Genomic DNA, 20,417 nt, shown 5'->3' with positions numbered 1-20,417 from the left:
GAAGAGGCTAACAAACCTCCGCTTCGCCGATGACATCGTTCTGCTTGCCACGTCAGCTCAAAACTTACAGTCCATGCTACAAGATCTTAGCACGGCGAGCCTCGAGGCGGGACTTCGGATGAATCGATCAAAGACCAAGATCATGACTAACAGCACGAAACGCAGGGTCGAGATAGATGGGTATGAAATGCATTATGTCGACGAGTACGTTTATTTAGGCCAAATAACATCTTTTTATAATAGACAGGACAAGGAAGTAGACCAAAGAATCGAGAAGGCGTGGAAAAGTTTTTGGTCGATGAAAGAACTTATGAAAGGAGACCTTCCACTCTGCCTAAAACGTAAACTTGTCGACATGAGCATCCTGCCCATCCTAACCTACGGTGCTCAGTCTTGGTCTTTGACCGAACAACAGAAGTCCCGGCTCGGAGTTTGTCAAAGAGCCATGGAGCGCAGCATTATAGGTGCCAAAAGAACGGATCGTATCCGAAACGCTACTCTGCGCTCCAAAACGAAGCTAATGGACGTGGGCAGAAAAGCGGCTAGTTTAAAGTGGAGCTGGGCAGGGCACGTCGCTCGCATGCACCCGGACAGATGGGCACGTCTAGTTACGGAGTGGCTACCGAACGGTCGGCGAAACAGGGGCAGACCCAAGAAAAGGTGGCGCGATGAACTAGACGCTGCTGATAAAGAGTGGCAAAATTTAGCAAAGGATAAAGACATGTGGAAGGAGAGAGGGGAGGCCTTTGCCCAGCAGTGGGACACCATCGGCTATTAATAAAACTTTGTAGTTGTTAAAGTAATAGTGAAAGTTAGTTGAATTAACTACAATGCAAAATGTCAAATCTTTGGTTAAAGTCGAAAATGGACGCCATCAAGACGCCATATTATTTAACCATAACCATAGAGCTCGACAAGGCTTTAAAAGCACGTGGCGAAAAAAGGAACTAGCGCTGTCATCATACAAAAACGCCATTTTTGACAGTTCTCCTTTACCAGCAACGCCCCCGCCCACGTTCTTATTAAAGCCTTGTCGGACCAGCAACGTCTTCTGTCAAATTCTGTGGTCAAAGTTAAGGTTAAAGTTAAATTAGCCTTAACTATAACCATAACTTTGACCATAACTTTAACTTTAACCACGCCTCTGGTGCAACCCAACCTAACATGTTAATAAATGTATACTTAGGGTGGAATGTGGATCAAGGGCGTCGCCAGCTGATGGCGCAGGGGAGGGGGGGGGCAAGTTGACTTTACCTACTACAGTCTACAATTCATACTTTACACACTCTCTATAAATGAGAAAAGTAGGTATGAATTGTAGGTAAAGTCGCCAGGACATGAAGCTTTTCACTTGTACTACGAGCCTTACATCTATTACTAGATTTTAATATTATAGTGGTCGTTTGCATTATATTTAGCAACTTTTTTAGAGTCTCTAGGGCGACGCCCTTGATGTGGATTGCACCATATCAGTATCCCCTTAGTAGTCTGTGCACCATATACATAAGGGTAGAGCCTACAACTTACAAGAACTGAAATGAATAAAACAACAATTAAATAATACAAAAACTATTTATTAAATATGCACAGGATAACTTATAAAATTGCGTACGTTTTAGATTTTTTGTAGTGGAATTTAAGAGGAACCAATACCAAACTCTCAAACATCTTTCAGATAAACTTAAATCTTACTTTTAAATTCAACTTATTAATACGAAAATAGTTGTGCTATAAAATATAATATAGGGTAGGGCTCCGCCCTGCAGTCTTAAGAGTAGAGGTTTATTGTACTTTGTACACTCGGGTGCAGGTCACATCCTTCGCTGTCATGACCTGAAAATTAAAAGTAATAATTAAGTACATTTTTTTGATTTTGATTTTAAGGGGGCAAACGAACAAACGGGACACAGCCGATGCAAAGCAACTACCGTCGCCCATGGACACTCGCAACATTAGAAGAGCTGCAGGTGCGTTGACGGCCTTTTAGGAAGGAATACGCTCGTTCGTTTTAGAGTTCAGTGCGCGACAGAAAGTAACGCGAAAAACGCAATTTGGGTGATTGGGATGGTATATTACTTGGGATATCTTTCGCGTGGAACTTCGAATCCTGGGAAATTACATTCAAAATATGCGGCTTCTGCGCGATAGATAGACAATAATGACATAGTAAAAGGAGGGGATAATGAGTAATGACCCAAGGCCCAATTTCACCTGTTAGTGTTAAGAGGATTCCACACCGCCGTTTTTCCATACAAACGCTGTCCCCTGTTTCCTCCCTGGATAATGCCGGTAGAGTTATAATTTTTTTCCTGAATATCTATGGCCACTATTAGCATGTCCCTATGTTTTCTTTTTTTCATAATTTTATTATTAAAAAAGATAAGAACGTCCAAAAACCCAAAAAAATGGCAAGATTTTCCTCTGTGTTTAAACACCCAGAAAACAAAACTGGCTAAAATATACAAAAAAAATAAAACGTAGGAACACAGCTCAAGCCTTGCTTTAATTCCTAATGAAAAAAATACTTAAATCGGTTAAGTTTTGGAGAAGGAATCAGCGGACAACGAATCGAAGATTTTCTGTTCTTTTATTAGAACTTTTGTCGTATTGTCTTTATCGCGCTCTGCGGTGGGAGACTTGAGATTGGTGAGACAGCAATACATTTTCAAATACCTATTTTCAATTTCTCTCGCCCCTAGTGTATCCTCTTAACAGCTTGTAAAAATGTCATGCATTCTCTTTCATTCACATGAAAAACTAAGGAGGTAACGTGATAGTTGATACTAATCGAGCATTAAATTTATCAGTCGTTGGTGAAATTGGGCTTTAGTTTCTTGGACCCAGGAATTCTACTTACAGCTTTCATCTCCTCAGGGCCGAATTCTCTGATGTAGGTGACCTCCATACCGTCGGCGGCCTTCTGCACCTGCTTCAGCGTGTTGCCCTCGAACGTGCAGATGGACTTCACCTGGAAATGATCAACAAATACTCCATTAACTTTTTAAATTACTAGGTAAGAAAATCAAAATATGACGAATTACAAAAAAGTAGGCGCTATAAGGATATGGCAGGTAAAACGTACGTACTACGTACGTACGTCCGTCAAGCGTACTTCCCTATTTGAACGACTAGTTTCATATGGCTCAGTGGGTAAAACATTGAAGAGTTAGTTTGACCACGTTTGACCTAAGAAACAGACATGTCGCTACTAAGTAACTACCTGTTACAAATAAAAACCATCTCAATTTTTTTCCCGTTTTGTACTCGCAGTCGGAGTGTAACTTGTAAGTTGTAAGACGTCTCTACTCTCTGCCAAAAAAAAAAGTGGAAATAGATTCTTTGCAAAAATACCATAATACTTATTTTTGAGGTACTTATTTATTGTTTTTTTATGAGGACTGTTCCTATCTGTGATAATGTGGAAATGAAGTGTTGACGCAGACGAAGGCGCGGGCAACGGCTAGTTAAAATAATGTAGTCACTCTAGTGACTACATTATTTTAACTAGCCGTTGCCCGCGCCTTCGTCTGCGTCAACACTTCATTTCCACATTTTCACAGCATGAAGCGTGATGTTGTTATATTATAAATTAATCTTCATAGCCTTTCTTGATTTATCGATAATTTATAATTTATAAATGGACTACCCAAAGCCCAAAACAGAAAGAATTTTGGTTGTACCATCCATCAGGAAATTGATTCCTAGGCAGTTGACAGACCAACGTCATTTGGTCGGATCGTGTTGTGATTTGTCGGCTGGGTTTGACGTAACGCGTTACGCGACCAAACTACGTAGTACGTAGGCCCCCCATCTGCCTAGGAATCAACTTCTTTGATGGTACATACCTTGGCTCCATCAGCGCGTTCCTCGTCGAACTCCTCCCCGGGCTTGAACTTCATCTCCGTGGTCTTGAAGGTGGAGGACGTGACGAGGTTGTACGTGTCTCCGTCCTGGCGCAGCTCCACCGTCGGAGTGACCGCGTTCGCCGCCTTGCGCGTGATCAGACCCACGCCTGAAATACCATAAAAAAAAAAACGCTTAATTACATTATTATTTTTTCAACAAATTATTGCATTGTCATAAGGCTCCCTTCGAAGGCTCCTAAATCCTACGTAAGTTTCGCAACTGGAGATAGGTAAAAATCGTGCTCAAAGATTCCGTTACATACATACAGCCCGTGAGTCCGAGCTAATGAAAAGCGTTAATAAGTATAAAAAACCCGGCCAAGTGCGAGTTGGACTCGCCCATGAAGGGTTCCGCAGCAGCAAAAAGGTTTTCAATCAAATTCAGTTGATAATGAAAGTTAATTTAAGGTTTACCATTTATGACGTAAGTACCTACTTAAAAAAACTACTTGCTAGATCTCGTTCAAACCAATTTTCGCAAAGCTATTTTATTTGATATCCCACATAACACAGTCACGAATTTTTATTTATGTAAGTATTGTTACGTATTTTCTGTACTTGAAAAAATTAAACGCTTGGACCACTGAGATATAAATACTATATACCTACGTAGTATATAATATACTATACGTAATATATACAATGATAATATATCATGATATATCTCAGTGGCTTGTCCCTTTTAATTTTTGTCCGCGCGTAAAAACGGTACGACTGAATTAAAAAGATAATCATTATTTAAGTAAGTACCTAGTCATCCATCTATTGTTTATAATAGATTGTATTATGTATATATTATTGTCTATTAAACATTATCGACGGAGGATCATTTTCATCTCTACAATACAAGCATATTTTCTAGATACTTCCAAGAAGTGATATCCACCGAAGCGGACTACCGCATTCCGACCACCTACATAGTCTACATAATATACTCCACAGAGAGCTAACTGGTACAATTACCGAGTGGGCCACAGAAATCAGAATACTAATCCCACTGGACAATATTATATCCTGCTATAAATATAAGGAAGTGGTTTTCCTTTATGCTAATACAGAATACGTCTTGATAATAATATAGTGATAGAGACTACGAATAATAAAAACTATTTAATATTTATTATTCGTAGGATAGAGACAAATATTATGAAAGGTACCTAAGCGTAAAAGTCAATAGTTAGATATAATCACGGATATAATCTATTAAGTAGGTACGTAATTTTAAGTCAAATAAAAAGATAAAAATTTGAATATAATATGTAAGTAACTTTTGATTTTATACGTTTTTAGGGTTTAGGGTACACAAAGGGTAAAAACGAGACCCTATTACTGAGACTTCGATGTCTCTCCGTCTGTCTGTCTGTCTCAAGAACGGCTATAGCCTATAGCTAGACTTGTAAATTTTCACAGATTGTGTATACTTATATATTTCTGGTGCCGCTATAACAAATACTAAGAAAATAAAGTTAAAATTTAACGGGGACGCACATACGACAAACATGATTTTAGGGTTCCGTACCCAGAGGATAAAAACGGGACCCTATTACTGAGACTTCGTTGTCTGTCTGTCTCCAGGCTGTATCTCAAAAACCGCTATAGCTATTAGCTAGACTTCTGAAATTTTCACAGATTGTGTATTTCTGTTGCCGCTATAACAACCAATACTTACTAAAAACATAATAAAATAAAACATTAAGGTCGCTCCCATACAACAAATGTGATTTTATGGCTTTTTTCCTCTATATAGGCTCTATCTCAGTATTCATAACAAGTAGGCACTTGAATTTTCCACAAAATTCTCAATTACATATTGTGTAATGTGTTCTATAATAATTAATGATAAAATAAAAAAATAAAATATTTAAGGGGCCCCCTTAAATATTTATTACATATACTTATACAAAAAACACAATTTTTGGCCTAATTTTGCTCTGTTGGTACGGTCTGCAATTTTAGACTTTCGTTTTTTGGTAAACAAGTTTAGGGTATCAGAGCATTTTTTGGTGGTCATTATAATATATTTTGTTCTCCATATACATATTTTGAACCTAAGACGCGACGGGCTGTGTACACAGTTTTTGTTTGTTTTTTTGACACAAATTTAAATAAGTAAGTACTTATTATTACTTAATTACTGTTTCCAATTAGAAATAAAAATTCGCTACCATTTCAGTATGTATTTAATGTAGACTTAGAGAAGCGCAGACACTTTTTCTTGAAGTAGAAGTATCTACATTACCAGCTAGAGTTGCCACCATTATTTTTTGCAAATAAAGCACATTGGCTAATGGCTACCTTAGGTGGGAAAAAAACAGTACACTGTACACAGTATAAAAATAAAGTAGAATTTATAAAATTGTCTGTACTTAAGTATAAATAAAAATGAATTCTGTACCTACTCTGTTAGTTTCTTTAAAACTCGAGAGATAAGTATAAGTACTTGTACTATTATCTATTCTGTGGTGGTCCCCCGATGAACCGGTCAGGTAGTTTGAAATAAAGTATTTTTGCGTAAGTACTTTATTATTTTCGTGAAATACAAAGTACTATTGCCTGAAATATGTACCTAGTTGAAAAGAACGTCATGTCAATAATTTAGGTAATTATCCGTATGTATGGCATGAATTATTTTTCTTTATTTTAATCCTCAATCCTCATGCAGACTCAAATCTCCTGTTGAATCGGAATCGGATCACGATTCACGGATGACTGAAGAGCCCCAGATGAATCAATACACCGCTTTGATTGGCTGGCCGATGGGCGCGGCGCGCCGTCATTGGCCGCCGCATATCACACCACATTGTAAAGGGCAACGAACTTGTCGTGTTTGAATAGAGAATTTTACAATAATTGAACAAGTTAGGGACAATACTTTTGTTATCAAAAGCAGTTCTATTTTTAAGCCGACGACACGACGGAATGAATTTTTTTTTTCGACGGAAATCGGAATGATCAATTTTTTTTCAATTTTGCTAAAACTTTGTAAGTAATTTGTCCGTAATAATAATGCGATAAAGTTATAGTATGTAATAGTATCAATACCTACCTAATAATTATATCATGCGGGTGGCTCGACGAAATAATGTTGGATGATTGGATCCAAATAACATAAGACCGCTGCCGAGTACCGACATATTGGTCGCGGCTAGGGTTGCACATCACCCAAATTTCCTTCGCCGGTCAGGCACGCCAGTGTTGCCAACTTTTTTTTACTAACCCACCAAATTCAGCAGCGTAAACCACCAGAAACCGCTAAAACTTAAATCGCCTCTCAAACCACCAGAATTCCACTAAATAACGTAAAGACAAAAACAACCTATCTGAAAATAATACAATATTATTATGAAACTTCGCCCGCGTCAACATAGTATAATAACAAAGATGGATAGTCTGCTAACAAATATGAAAAAAGTAAAATATAACCTCCTCCTTTTTGGAAGTCGGTTAAAAAATACCCTAAGTTACACCTTACTACATCAGCTATCTACCAAAAAAGTCCAGGCAAAATAGCTCCAGCCGTTTCAGAGATTAGCCGGAACAAACAGACAGACAGACATACAGACAAAAATTGTAAAAAATGTTGTTTTGGTGTATGTACCCTATATACATTCATACGCATGTAGTAAAAAACGGTTCTTTCAATATTACAAACAGACACTCCAATTTTATTTATAACGAGCTTTTGCCCGCGGCTTCGCTCGCGTCAGCAAAATGTGATGACGAAGATAATAAAAAAGAGAGAATTTTTCCGAACAAAATATATAAAAAAATAAAATATATCCTCCTCCTTCAGTGAAAGTCAGTTAAAAAGTAGCCTAAGTTACTCCTTATTACATCAGCTATCTGCCAAAAAAAGTCCCGTCAAAATCGCCCCAGCCGTTTCGGAGATTAGCCGGAACAAACAGACAGACATACAGACAGACAAAAATTGTAAAAAGTGCTATTTTGATATATTATGTACCGTATGTACATTCATATGCATGTAGTAAGAAACGGTTCTTTCAATATTACAAACAGACACTCCAATTTTATTTATATGTATAGATGTATAGATAATTATTTTTGTTACTACAAAAAGGAAAACTTTAGTTACCTACCTATGTACCATCGAGGAAGTTGATTCCTATGTAATTGACAGACCAAATTTATTTGGTCGAATATGTCAATTCAATGTTAATTGTGATCTGTCAGCTGGGTTTGACATAACGCAACCAAACTACTTAGATCCCCGATTTGCAAAGGAATCAACTCCTCTGATAGTACCTATGTATAAGTAGGTACTTAACTAAAGAGTAAAGATGAAAGTCTTTAGAGGAATCATTGTCGTTTACTTATTCAGTTTGTGAAGAATAAATTTCTTTAGTTCTAATTTTTGTAATACGGTATTTGGTATTATGTTGTTATTACAGCATTTGCCTTCGCGTGCTAACCTTGCACGAAAGAAAGGCAATTAAACTTCATCCGGTTTCTCTGTTAAGTCTTGACAACATTCATCATGCTGACCATAACAGCGTTAGAATGCGGCAAAACGAATAAAGATAATAATATAAAAATTAAGTTTCCAGTGTGCGTTTTCAAGGGTTAGAAACATAATAAAAAAAACTAGAGATTTAACGTCGAAGCTACTACCAACTTAAATAATCTAATCCACTAAGAAATCCACTAGCCACTAAAAAAAATTTTTCCCGCCGAAAGGTACGTCTAAACCACCAGATCAGTTGACAGACTAACTCAAGTCTGTGCAAGAAACCGTGTGTATGCTCAGCGAGTTTTTATCATTCGTTTATTGCATGACTTAAAAGTTAAATTTCTCTCATCAAAAGTACTTATTTGGATTTCACCCGGACACTTTTCAAAAAACCGGCCGGACGCACCCCGGACGCCCTTCAAACTAGGACAAATCCGGGGAAATCCGGACGAATGGCAATCCTAGTCGCGGCAATTGCGATCAAATGGTCAACAATCAACTCCAATTCAGTCAATAAGTCGCAGACGGCTCTTATCTACCGACTACCCCGGTGAATCATAGATACTATTGATAGAAATCAGGAAAAAATAATATCCATACTAATCTCAATACTAATTATGTTATCAAAGCTAGGAAGACTGTCTAAGGACCTGTTGCAACCTTCACTTGCTTCACCTGCACTTCCTGATAAAGTGCCAAATAGGCTATATCTACAACTTTTTTGACAGATTCTCCATACTCTATCTGTCAAGTTAAGTGGTGGATAGCCTATCCAGCACTTATCAGGAAGTGGTGAAACAGGCTCAAAATGTCTGTGTAGTTTCGATTTGCCGCAGAAAATACAATTTCGTCGCGAATCGCGATAATATAAAGCCACGTTTTCACTAGGGGACATTTGTCTCGCGAAGTCGCGACCTTGTCGTCCGACACGAAATAGTGCTAATGTAACACGTGTCCCGAGTCCCGACTCCCGCGAGGCGCGACATGTCGCCCGACGTCGCAGCGACACGGGTTGCGGGACTTGACGGGTTGTGAACAAGTCATACGTCGAGGGACAAAGTTGCAGGCAAGTTGCAGGGACAAACTACGTGAATGTCGGACGACTATAATTAGTAATTACCTCCATGTGCTGCGCACAGCGCAACGAAGTAGCTGGTAAGGGATGGGATGGTAAGGGTATACTTAGTAGGTAAAAATAACAATAATTATTATGTAGGTACCTTAGCCCTTAGTTTAAAATTTTGAAAAACGAATGTTTGTAATTATTATTAACTAGCTGTTGCCCGCGACTTCGTCCGCGTGGACTTTAGTTTATAGTTGTTCCCGTAGATCGATTGAGTCGTTTACGCGCAAATCAGAAAAGTATATTATTTGGGAACCGCACAAAAAACATTCCTTGTCCCAGATTCAAATTAGTATCTTCAATCTCCATGCCAAATTTCATCAAAATAGATTAAATAGTTTAGGCGATAATCATAAAAGTTTATTGTGCGGGAACCGTACATTTTCCGGGACAAAATTAGTATTCCTTGTCCTTTCCCGAGATCAAAGTATCTCCATACCAAATTTCATCAAAATAGATTGAATAGTTTACGCGCAAATCATAAAAGTATATTGTGCAGTAACCGTACATTTTTCCAGGCCAAAATGTATCCTTTGTTCTTTTTCGGGACTCAAAGTATCTTTATATCAAATTTCAGCAAAATGGGTCCAGCTTACTTTACGCGTGATGTCGTGACCACGCGAAATATAACGTTCCGCGCAGCTTCGCCAGCGTTAATTAGATATTGCACAGACAAATTATTAGTCCACAAAAAATAGCCTATGATCCTTCACGTGGTGTACTTCTTATCTGTGCCAAATAAAAGAAAAATTGCTTCAGTAGTTCGGGAGATAAGCCCTTTTAAATAATTTCCCCCGTTTTTTCCACATTTTCTTCTATTTCTTCGGTCCTATAAGTCTTAACGTAATAAAATATAGCTTATAGCCTTCTTTGATAAATGTGCTATCTAACACTGAAAGAATTTTTCAAATCGGACCAGTAGTTCCTGAGATTAGCGCGTTCAAATAAGCCGTTTCAAATAATTTCCCCCCGTTTTTTCCACACCTTCCTCTATTTCTTCGCTTCTATTAGTATTAGCGTGATAGAATATAGCCTATAGCCTTCCCCGATAAATGGGCTATCTAACACTGAAAGAATTTTTAAAATCGGACCAGTAGTTCCTGAGATTAGCGCGTTCAAACAAACAAACAAACTAACAAACGCTTCCGCTTTATAATATTAGTATAGATAGGACGCATGATGATTGAGGACGGATTGACAAAGTTGGCAAAGAAAAAAAAAAACATGGAACATCTCAATTAATAATTGAAAATTGCAATAAGCAATGTCGGCAATCGGCATACACCAAAGCAAGCACTATCAGCACAAACAGTTCAAAATATCTTATCACACGAATTGGGGATAATCTGGCAATAAACTCATAAAATAACATAATAATATACTGATGAAGATTGGTAAGAGATTATCTCTTCAATTTATCTTTTGCGATATCTAAAAAACCGGCCAAGTGCGAGTTGGACTCGTCCATGAAGGGTTCCGCAGCGGCAGCAGCAATTAGGTCACGGAGCTCATACAAAGGTTTATTTTTATGAAATTAAAAGATTTTTGATTTATTTTTTGAAATCTATATCTATACTAATATTATAAATGCGAAAGTATCTCTGTCTGTCTGTCTGTCTCGCTTTCACGCCAAAACTACCGAACCGATTGTAATGAAATTTTGTATACAGATAGTCTAACGCCTGAGAAAGGATATAGGCTACTTTTTTACTGGAAAAAAGCGTTGTAAGGGGGTGAAAATGCGTAAATTTGTTCAAATTAAGTTAGTTCTAAAAAAATCATAATAGATGGCGCCGTGCGTCTCCTACATCACGCTAACGCTTAGCCTAGGGCATCGAAACCCGAACCCAATTTTCAAAACCCGGGTTTTCGGGTTTTTTTAAACGAAAACCCGGGTACCCGGGTTTTTCGGAATTTTTCGGGTTTTCTTAAAATTCAAAGATAAACGAAGCGAAAATACTTTAAATATGATTTTTAACGATTGCCAACACCTTTCCAGTAAAATACTATTTAAATACCATAGTTCGCGGTCACATACTAAAAAAGCGACTATTTACCTCCTCTATTATATATATTAGATCTTATCAAAGCTAGGGATTAAGGTTTACGGGCCAAGATTAAGTATTACAACAAGCTTCACCTCCAAATTACATAATTATATTATTAAATGTATTTGTATTTTATGAAATATATAAAAATCTATCAAGAATTTTTGAAGACAGTAAATGCAAGAATAACCTTAAATATAAAACGTATGCCAACAAATCTTTATTTAATCTTTTACATTTTTATTACTGATTGTCACGTTATTAATAATTATTTAGTCGTTATTGATGATATACCTGTAATTAATTTTTTGTGCCTAGTTTTTACTTGAAATTGCCTTTTGTCTGCCTTGCTACGGTATGAAGCCGAATATTCTTTGCAATTTAAGGTGACTTTTCTGTTATCCAACAAACTGGAAAATCTTACATTACTGAAAAATCTTACATTACACTACACCTCAAAGCTTTTTGTAGTCATTAGTTTTAGTCACAATAGACAAAATTCATGTCAGATTTCCATATAATTGACCAGACCAGACCATAATATTATGGCAAATGCGGAATGTTGCTTTTAATGAATTTAGAAGATTAACCATGGTGGCATGCATTTCATGATCCCCAAAACCCGGGTTTTCCCGGGTTTTCGGGTTTCGGGAAAACCCGGTCTCGATGCCCTAGCTTGGCCAAATGACTTTCGATTATTATTATTTTTTTACATTATTTAATAACTCAGTACTTTATCTATGCAGTGACGTAACCTTAAACCTATCAATGATAAATACTTTATGGGTAAAGTTGTGTGATTGGGGGGCTAAATAAGCTTAAAAATTTTGGCATAAAATATAAAGTTTTATTTAAAAAAATGAAATTATTATGAGCACACTGCACTGACTGTCTGCACAGCTGTTTAGATTTAAGGGGTACCAGGGTTTTTTTTATAAAAGCTTTTGTTGACATCGCGCGCTATAAACTGAAGTCCACGCGGACGAAGTCGCGGGCAACAGCTAGTAATTAATGAAAGTTAATTTAAGGTTAATTTAAGCTCACAATTGACATAAAATATAATATATATTAGACATATTATGTCTCTAATGTCTAATGTGAGTTATTCCTATCTCTAGTAGGGCCAAACTAGAGATAGATCAAATATTGGGAACCGCCGTAAGTAGTTTGGTTTGGACGTCAAACCCAGCTGACAGATCACAATTAACATTGAATTGACATATTCGACCAAATTAAACGTTGGTCTGTCAATTGCATAGATAGGAATCAACTTCCTCGATGATACATTACTGTACAATGAGTTTCTAAAATACTAGAGTAGCAATGTCTTACAAAAGATTCTCATAAATGCGTAACCACTTTTTTGTTCAAAAGACAATGTCAAGTCATATATTCGTTATGTCATTATGTAGGTATGTGAGATATGCCTGCAGGCATCTTCGAAGTGGCAACGCGTTGCTACCGTAAACTTCCAATCTAGTTACGTTAGTAACATAGAATATCATTGTTACTGTACATCATTTATTTTTTTTAGACTTATCACACACATTTTACCACTTTGGAAGAGTCTCTCTCGCAAACTATTCAGGTCAGAAAAAAATGATAACCTCAATATGATTTTTGAAGACCTATAAAGATACCTACCCAACACGCATAGGTTAGATGAAAAAAAATTGAAATCGCATAAGCGAATTAAGAAAAAAAAACACAAGAATAAAAAATGTTTTGCCGGCATTCTGCCAATAAAAGAGGAGACTGAGCTTAATTTATGATCCTGTAAAAATTCAAAACTTTAAATAATATACTTATATTGTTGTGAATGTGAATAGAAAAAACAAAAATAACTTAATTATAATGCACAATAAAGATAAAAATGATTACTTACCTACTTATATATTTTTATTTTAGACAAGCAGTGAACGTAAATAATAATGTGTAGCCCGTAGGTAGCGAACGGACAAAGTCCGTACCTACGCGTACTGACGATTTCGTCAAACGTACAAAGTTCGAAGATATTATTAACAAACGTTGAAAACATAATGTGATAACCTGTAAGTAGGTATGCATGGCTGATATATTTAGTCTCCCAGATATTCTCATTTCTACCTGATGATAGTTAAAAAAAGTAGGTACATATTTAATAAAATTAGCCCAAGTCTCATTAAAACTTTGTTAATAAACAAATTATGCAAATATTATTATAAATTATAACGGAGGAAAAGATATTATAAATTATAATATCTTTTCCTCTGTTGCCATGCCATGTCGTAATATTATAATTTAGGTATAATATTACGACATGGCTAGCTTTGGCCGTGTATATTGAAAAAATATACATAAGTATAAATGTTTTAAGTAAACACACACGCAATTTTATTTCTTTTTTTTACAAAAGTATGCTTCCTTACTAAAAAATTATACAAAATGAAGAAAATAATTATAACTAAACATGACTTTTATAGTGGAGTGGATAGTACTGGATTTCTTTCAATTTACTATCAGAGAAATATTCATAGATCTAACGTCGCGCGTCGGACTTAACATTATTTGGAACGGTTATGGGTAATCAATCGGTCGGTCAATCTAGTACAGGGGTCACCAAATGGCGGACCGCGGTCCGCATCCGGACCGCCGCGCCGCGCCGCCGACCCATTGTCATCAGCTGTTATCGACTACGGAGTATACTGGTCGGACCATTTCCCCCTATTGATTAAGTGTAAGCTACTAAACATTAAGTATACAAAAGAAACATAGTCATACAAAAGTAAATAACCCTCTTTCTAGAGTGTATTGGGGTAATAGATCCACTGACGAAATTAGTCTGTAAAAGAAGTTGTGCTGTGATAATTTAAGTAAAATTTGTTTAAATTCTAGTCATTATATTGTGAAGTGCACTGAATGTGATATTTTAAAATTTAATATTTATAAAGAACATGTTTTAGAAATAGATAAATTTTATAATGATATAGTTAAAAGTTTACAAGATGCTGCAATACAAAGTGTTTCAAGTCGCGATGTACCTGCTAGGAGTAAAAAAGTTGTAGGGTGGAACTACCATGTCCATGAATATCACAGAAAGGCCAAATTTAATTTCAACTGCTGAATGTGGAACGGGAAGCCAAAATCTGGTACTTTGTTCAATAGCATGGTGATTAGCCGTAAAATTTTTAAGAATAAATTGAAATGGTGTCAAAGGAATGAAGAGAAAATAAAGATGGACATCATTGCCACACACCGGTCGGACGGAAATTTCTCCAAATCTTGGAAAGCGACAAAACGCCTTAACTTTGAGCAGGGTCTTCCGGTCTGTGTCAATGATGTTCAGGATCAAAGTCAGATCGCCGAGTTATTCGCACACCACTTTAAAGTAAGTCCCTTGCCCATACCTAATAATACAGATACGACTAACATTAGTGTCGATAGAAATTACATTGGCCGTAGTGGCTTCTCTCCTGAAGAGATATCCAAAGTTATTTTTAAAATGAAGAAAGGCAAAGCGCCTGGTTTCGATGGCCTTAGTTTAGAGCATATTTTACACGCGCATGAATTTGTGATGCCTATGTTGGCAGATCTCTTTACAATCTGCGTCAACATAGCCTATTTGCCCAAAAATCTTATGAGAACAATGGTGGTACCCGTGCCTAAAAATAGAACAGGCGATCTTTCGAACCCGAAAAGTTATAGACCGATCTCTTTAGGAATCATCATAGGAAAAATTTTGGAAACATTAATTTACCCTAGCATAAGTAATAATATTAGGATTGACGATGCGCAGTTTGGCTTTCGTCCTGGTCTCTCAACAGATTCGGCTATATTTGCGCTCAAATCAACGGTTCAGTGTTATACAAAAAGAAAAACATCCGTATACGCATGCTTCTTAGATCTCAGCCGAGCTTTTGACCTGGTAAATTATAATTTACTTTGGCAAAAGCTCCTACAATGTAGTATACCTGACCAAACTGTGAATCTGTTGAGATACTGGTACGAAAACTAAACAAATTTTGTGAAACGGGGCGACACAACATCTAATGATTTTAAATTAGAGTGTGGGGTGCGCCAAGGAGGATTGACCTCTCCGGACCTGTTTAGCCTGTACGTCAATGGTCTGATTGAGGAGCTCAGGGGCACCCGCGTGGGTTGCCACATAGGTACGATATGCATTAATAATTTGAGCTATGCTGATGATATGGTGCTTCTGAGCCCCTGAATCAGAGGCTTAAGACGGCTTCTCGGCATTTGTAAGACCTATGCTAGAAATCATGGTCTCAAATACAATGTTGCTAAGACGCAGATGATGGTGTTTAAGGCTGACAAGGGTCCGGAGAGGGTCCCACCGGTTTATTAGGAGAAGTAGTGCAGCGAGTCGAGCGTTTCCGATACCTGGGACACATTTTGACCGAGAATCTGTCTGACAATGAAGATATTGTTCGTGAGAGACGGGCAATGGCTGTTCGGTGTAACATGCTCGCGCGCCGTTTTGCATGGTGCAGCATTGAAGCAAGGCTGACACTATTTAGGGCATATTGTCAATGCTTTTATACATGTCAGCTTTGGGTCAACTGCTCTAAATCTGTAAGGAGCAGCATCAGGGTGCAGTATAATAACGCATACCGCATTCTTATGAGACTGCCAAAATATTGCAGCGCTTCGAGCATGTTTGCCGACGCCAGAGTTCCCGATTACTTCGCCGTTATTAGAGCACGAGTTTCGGAATTCTGGGCCCGAGTGCGTTCTTCTAAGAATGAAATTCTCGGTGTGTGTGCCGGGTGTCCGGAGAAAATTGCAACGAAGCCCTGGGGGAGGGTGAACAATCCTAGAGCTGGTGAATTTAGTAACTTGAAGTTTGATAACACCAATAGCATGATATTGAGCCATCGACATTTTTTGATACTGTACTAACTGTTTCAATTATCAGTCGAGGACTGCCGTGGTAAAGCTATTGAATAACAAATTTTTATCAACTTGTCGAATAGATCACATCGCGAGCTTCAAGCCAGAAAGGCGCATAAAAAATTATCTTTTGTATTTTAACTAAGTACATATTTTAAAAATCTCAATATTGCACTTACATTTATTACCTTCTTAAAAACGAGTTTGTTTTATATACACCCTTCTGGCGTAATGAACATGAACAACAATGAACTAAAAACATGGTCAACGGCGACGATATACGGTCGTATACTCATTAGTTAGACTAAAAACAGATTTATACATATCATTAAAGATGTAGAATTTCCATAAATAATATTATTTTTCTGAAATAAACTTAATTATGTTCTTATTATTATTTTGATAGCATTTTAAAGAAAAATAAAAATTATTTTTAGTATTCGAATTATTCGAAAAAAATTTGGCGAATATTCGAATAATAAAATCGTCGAATATTCGAATAAAACGAGTATTCGAATATTCGAATAATATACCCTACGCCCAGGTGTCGTTGGATATGTTTTTTAAAAATATTATGAGTATTCAAAGATCATTTTCCGATTTAGGGATCCGTTTGTGAAATATTAAGCTTTAAAGTGGAAAATAATCGTTAGAGTCCAGTTTCCCCCCCCCCCCTCTACCAGCTAAACGGTTGTTTCTGGAAATGTGAAAAAAATCACGGAATTGGATTCTGTGTGTGAAAGTGAAACATACAAATTACAAATTATAATATCCAATGATCAATGATATTTTTGAAAATCTGCTGTCAAAATTTGCCATCAGATTCTGGTAGACTCATTGATGAGTATAGCGGATGGCCTGGATAGATCATGTTGCTCAGAAGTCAGACCACCCAACCGCAACATATCTTGTGGCTTTGCTTTTCTACTCGGATTGCTAACTTTAGCGATTTCTCGGTACACCAATCACTAATCTGTCCAAATTCAGTTAAACCCTATACAACACAAAAATAATTTTGAAAATCAGATCACAAACGGCTGAGTTATCGTTGAACATACAAAAAAAAAAAAAAGAAGATACATACAGCCGAACGTATAACCTCCTCCTTTTTGGAAGTCGGTAAAAAAGCAAATACAAATTGGTTAAGTGCGAGATGGATTTATGCCCATAAGGTTCGTACTTACTAAAAGTCGAAAAAAAGAAAGATTTTTAAACTTTTGTTGGTTATAGTGCAGAATAATTCCTATCAACAGGATTATAATATTATATCCCAAATCCCAATGAATACCGTCTAGGAGTGTCCTTTTGGATGAGGCCGTCAATATGAGTCCAAACATGAAACTTTGTTTATAATAATAATAAATAATGTTTATAATATGGAGCTCGGCTCCTATAGAATCCAGGTGATGCTGCAGCAGCAGCATGCAATAATTTATTGGTTATCTACGTCTTACTAGTTGTCGCAATTAAAATGAGCCCAAACACGAAACCATTGCTCTAAGTTGGTGAGGAGTTGGGTATCCTATTGATTACCAAGGTGATGCTGCAGCACCAGGTCAACTTTCCATCAATGTGTAAATATTCATAAATGTCACGAACTGGAATGCAATAAAGCCCACCAAACGACTGCAAGTTGCTAATCGGCCCTTCACGAACCAGATGAACCGCGATTTTTCAGCACGGAGCAGGCTGATGATGATGAACTATAGCTAAGAACACTCTCAGTTAAGTCAGCTTTCAAACAAAAAAACTCGATCAAAATCGGTCCACTCGTTTGGATGCTACGATGCCACAGACAGACAGACAGACAGACAGACAGACAGACAGACAGACAGACAGACAGACAGACAGACAGACACGTCAAACTTATAACACCCCTCTTTTTTGTCGGGGGTTAAAAAGAGTGAAATTATTATTTTTAACAAAAAATTAAAACCGACTTCCAAGGTAAAAGCAATAATAATATGAACTAAAAAGTATTAAATAACTCTTACTCTATAATAGTGCCTTTTTCAGAATTCGTCTAAATCTCAACTACTTCTGTACACACTACAGTCTTCATTACTTTGAAGTCGGTACCAGTCCCAAAAGCTTCAGATATTCTGACATTGATTGAACTCACGATAAAATTAGCTGGTACCGACTTCAAATAATGAAGACTGTAGTAAGTATGTACAGAAATAGTTGAGATTTAGACGAATTCTGAAAAAGGCACTATAATAGAGTAAGAGTTATTTAACGCTTTTTAGTTCATATTATTATTGCTTTTACCTTGGAAGTCGGTTTTAATTTTTTGTTAAAAATAATTATACTTAACCTATTTAAAACCATAAATGGCTTTATTCGTTAAATCAAGTTGTTAATAATTAATGTACTTATCTAAATTACAGTCAAACGAAATGTCATCTAGGGTGGAAAAATTTGGCAGGTAAGTAATAATTTTCAGAAACAATGTTCAGTGACAAGAAGAAGAAGACAATGTTCACTGATGTTCACTGTTTAGAAAATATTCAGAAACAAAATGTAAAGGAGGTAGGGGAACATTCTGGCACACCTATTTTTTTTTTTACAAAAATCAATACGCGACGTGGGTAACCATATTTTTTGCTGTTTTTTTTATTTACTTACAAGCAATTTAAAAATGGCTACATGATGCTTAAAAGAATGTAGGTAATTCTCATATATTATCAAAACTTGTTATTACTTACTTAAAATTAATTTGAAGGTAGGCGTGCAATACAAAGGACAACTAATAAAAATGGAACTAATTTGCAGATAATAATTGTATCTTCCTTTGCGCATTGCAAACATCCAGGAGATAAAAAACGTCAGCAAACCAAAAAAACACTTAACCGCTTCGCTAAAGATAACGCGAACGGCAAAAACCGACACTGGATAGCGTGCAAATGCCGGCCGGCGATTGAGTTCATTAAATACTACAAAAATTAATAATAAAAAACACTCACCAATAGTTTTCATGAACTCGTCGAAGTTCTCCGACGAGGTCATCTTGTATTTCTTGCCAACGAATTCCATTTTTAAATATTTATTATGCGAATTCTACAACTAACAGCGTGCGCTCAGCTTACTGGCTCTAACTAGAATGAATGATCGCGACGCGACGGCAAAACGGAAAACCGGCTCCGCTGGAGACAGCGCATGCGTGTTGTACATCGTACGGACGAACGAGTGAACTTTGTAATCGGAATGAAAACGTACGAAATGATCAATACAATACCAGCTCATTACGAACTGTGTTACTGGTTCACAGGTCGCACCGGATGATAAGCAACAGTTTGCAATATGCACCTAAGCTACTCAAGGATGAGTTGGTTTGACAGACGCGAAAAAATCAGATGTGACATTTGAGCTCATTTAGGGTTCTACAAGGCCTGCCATAGCCACCTTGAAATTTGTGAACGCCTGTCGATAAATTATTATTTGATTTTCTCTACAATGTTCAATGTCTTTATTACCTAGTGATGATTGTGTATCTAACCTCCTCATGTTATATTAACCCTGGACTTCTAAGCAGAAAACCTAAAAAGTTCAGGGTCCACTTGTGTCTTGTACCAAGCCAGCCTGCTTTGGAAACGATAAAAAAGTTTGCGTCCTTAGATTGTAATTTTTGAGCACATGTAATTACTTCGGGGTTCTTTCATTCTTTTAAAAACCTCCATCAAGAATATTTTACAACCCCTTTTATTTTAGGGTAAGTCAGAACTCTCTGCCTAAAAAATTAAACGTAAGTCCCAACTTCCAACTTAGGGCTCATGTTATCATTTATATATTTACTAGCTGTTGCCCGCGACTTCGTCCGCGTGGACTTCAGTTTATAGCGCGCGATGTCAACAAAATTGGTGTCAAAAGCTTTTATAAAAAAAACCCTGGTACCCCTTAAATCAAAACAGCTGTGCAGTGTGTACATGATATTTCATTTTTTTTTTAAACTTTATATTTTATGCCAAATTTTAAAGCGTATT

General features: G+C 36.9%; 1 protein-coding gene across 1 annotated transcript; it reads right to left on the bottom strand.

The window, feature by feature from the left end:
* Positions 1–1,553: 1,553 nt before the first annotated feature.
* Positions 1,554–19,556, bottom strand: LOC121728020 (sodium/calcium exchanger regulatory protein 1). The gene is made up of 4 exons (XM_042116113.1): positions 19,401–19,556; positions 3,846–4,012; positions 2,858–2,968; positions 1,554–1,833 (listed from the first exon to the last, which is right to left on the bottom strand). The coding sequence occupies exons 1-4, from the start codon at positions 19,468–19,470 to the stop codon at positions 1,783–1,785; spliced, it is 399 nt and encodes a 132-aa protein (XP_041972047.1). The 5' UTR covers positions 19,471–19,556; the 3' UTR covers positions 1,554–1,782.
* Between the last annotated feature and the right edge of the window lie 861 nt (positions 19,557–20,417).

The sequence above is a fragment of the Aricia agestis genome, chromosome 6 (genome assembly GCF_905147365.1).
Source record: "Aricia agestis chromosome 6, ilAriAges1.1, whole genome shotgun sequence".
Classification (NCBI taxonomy): domain Eukaryota; kingdom Metazoa; phylum Arthropoda; class Insecta; order Lepidoptera; family Lycaenidae; genus Aricia; species Aricia agestis.
Note: the sequence above shows the minus strand (reverse complement) of the source record. Positions and strands in the feature narration are given on the sequence as shown.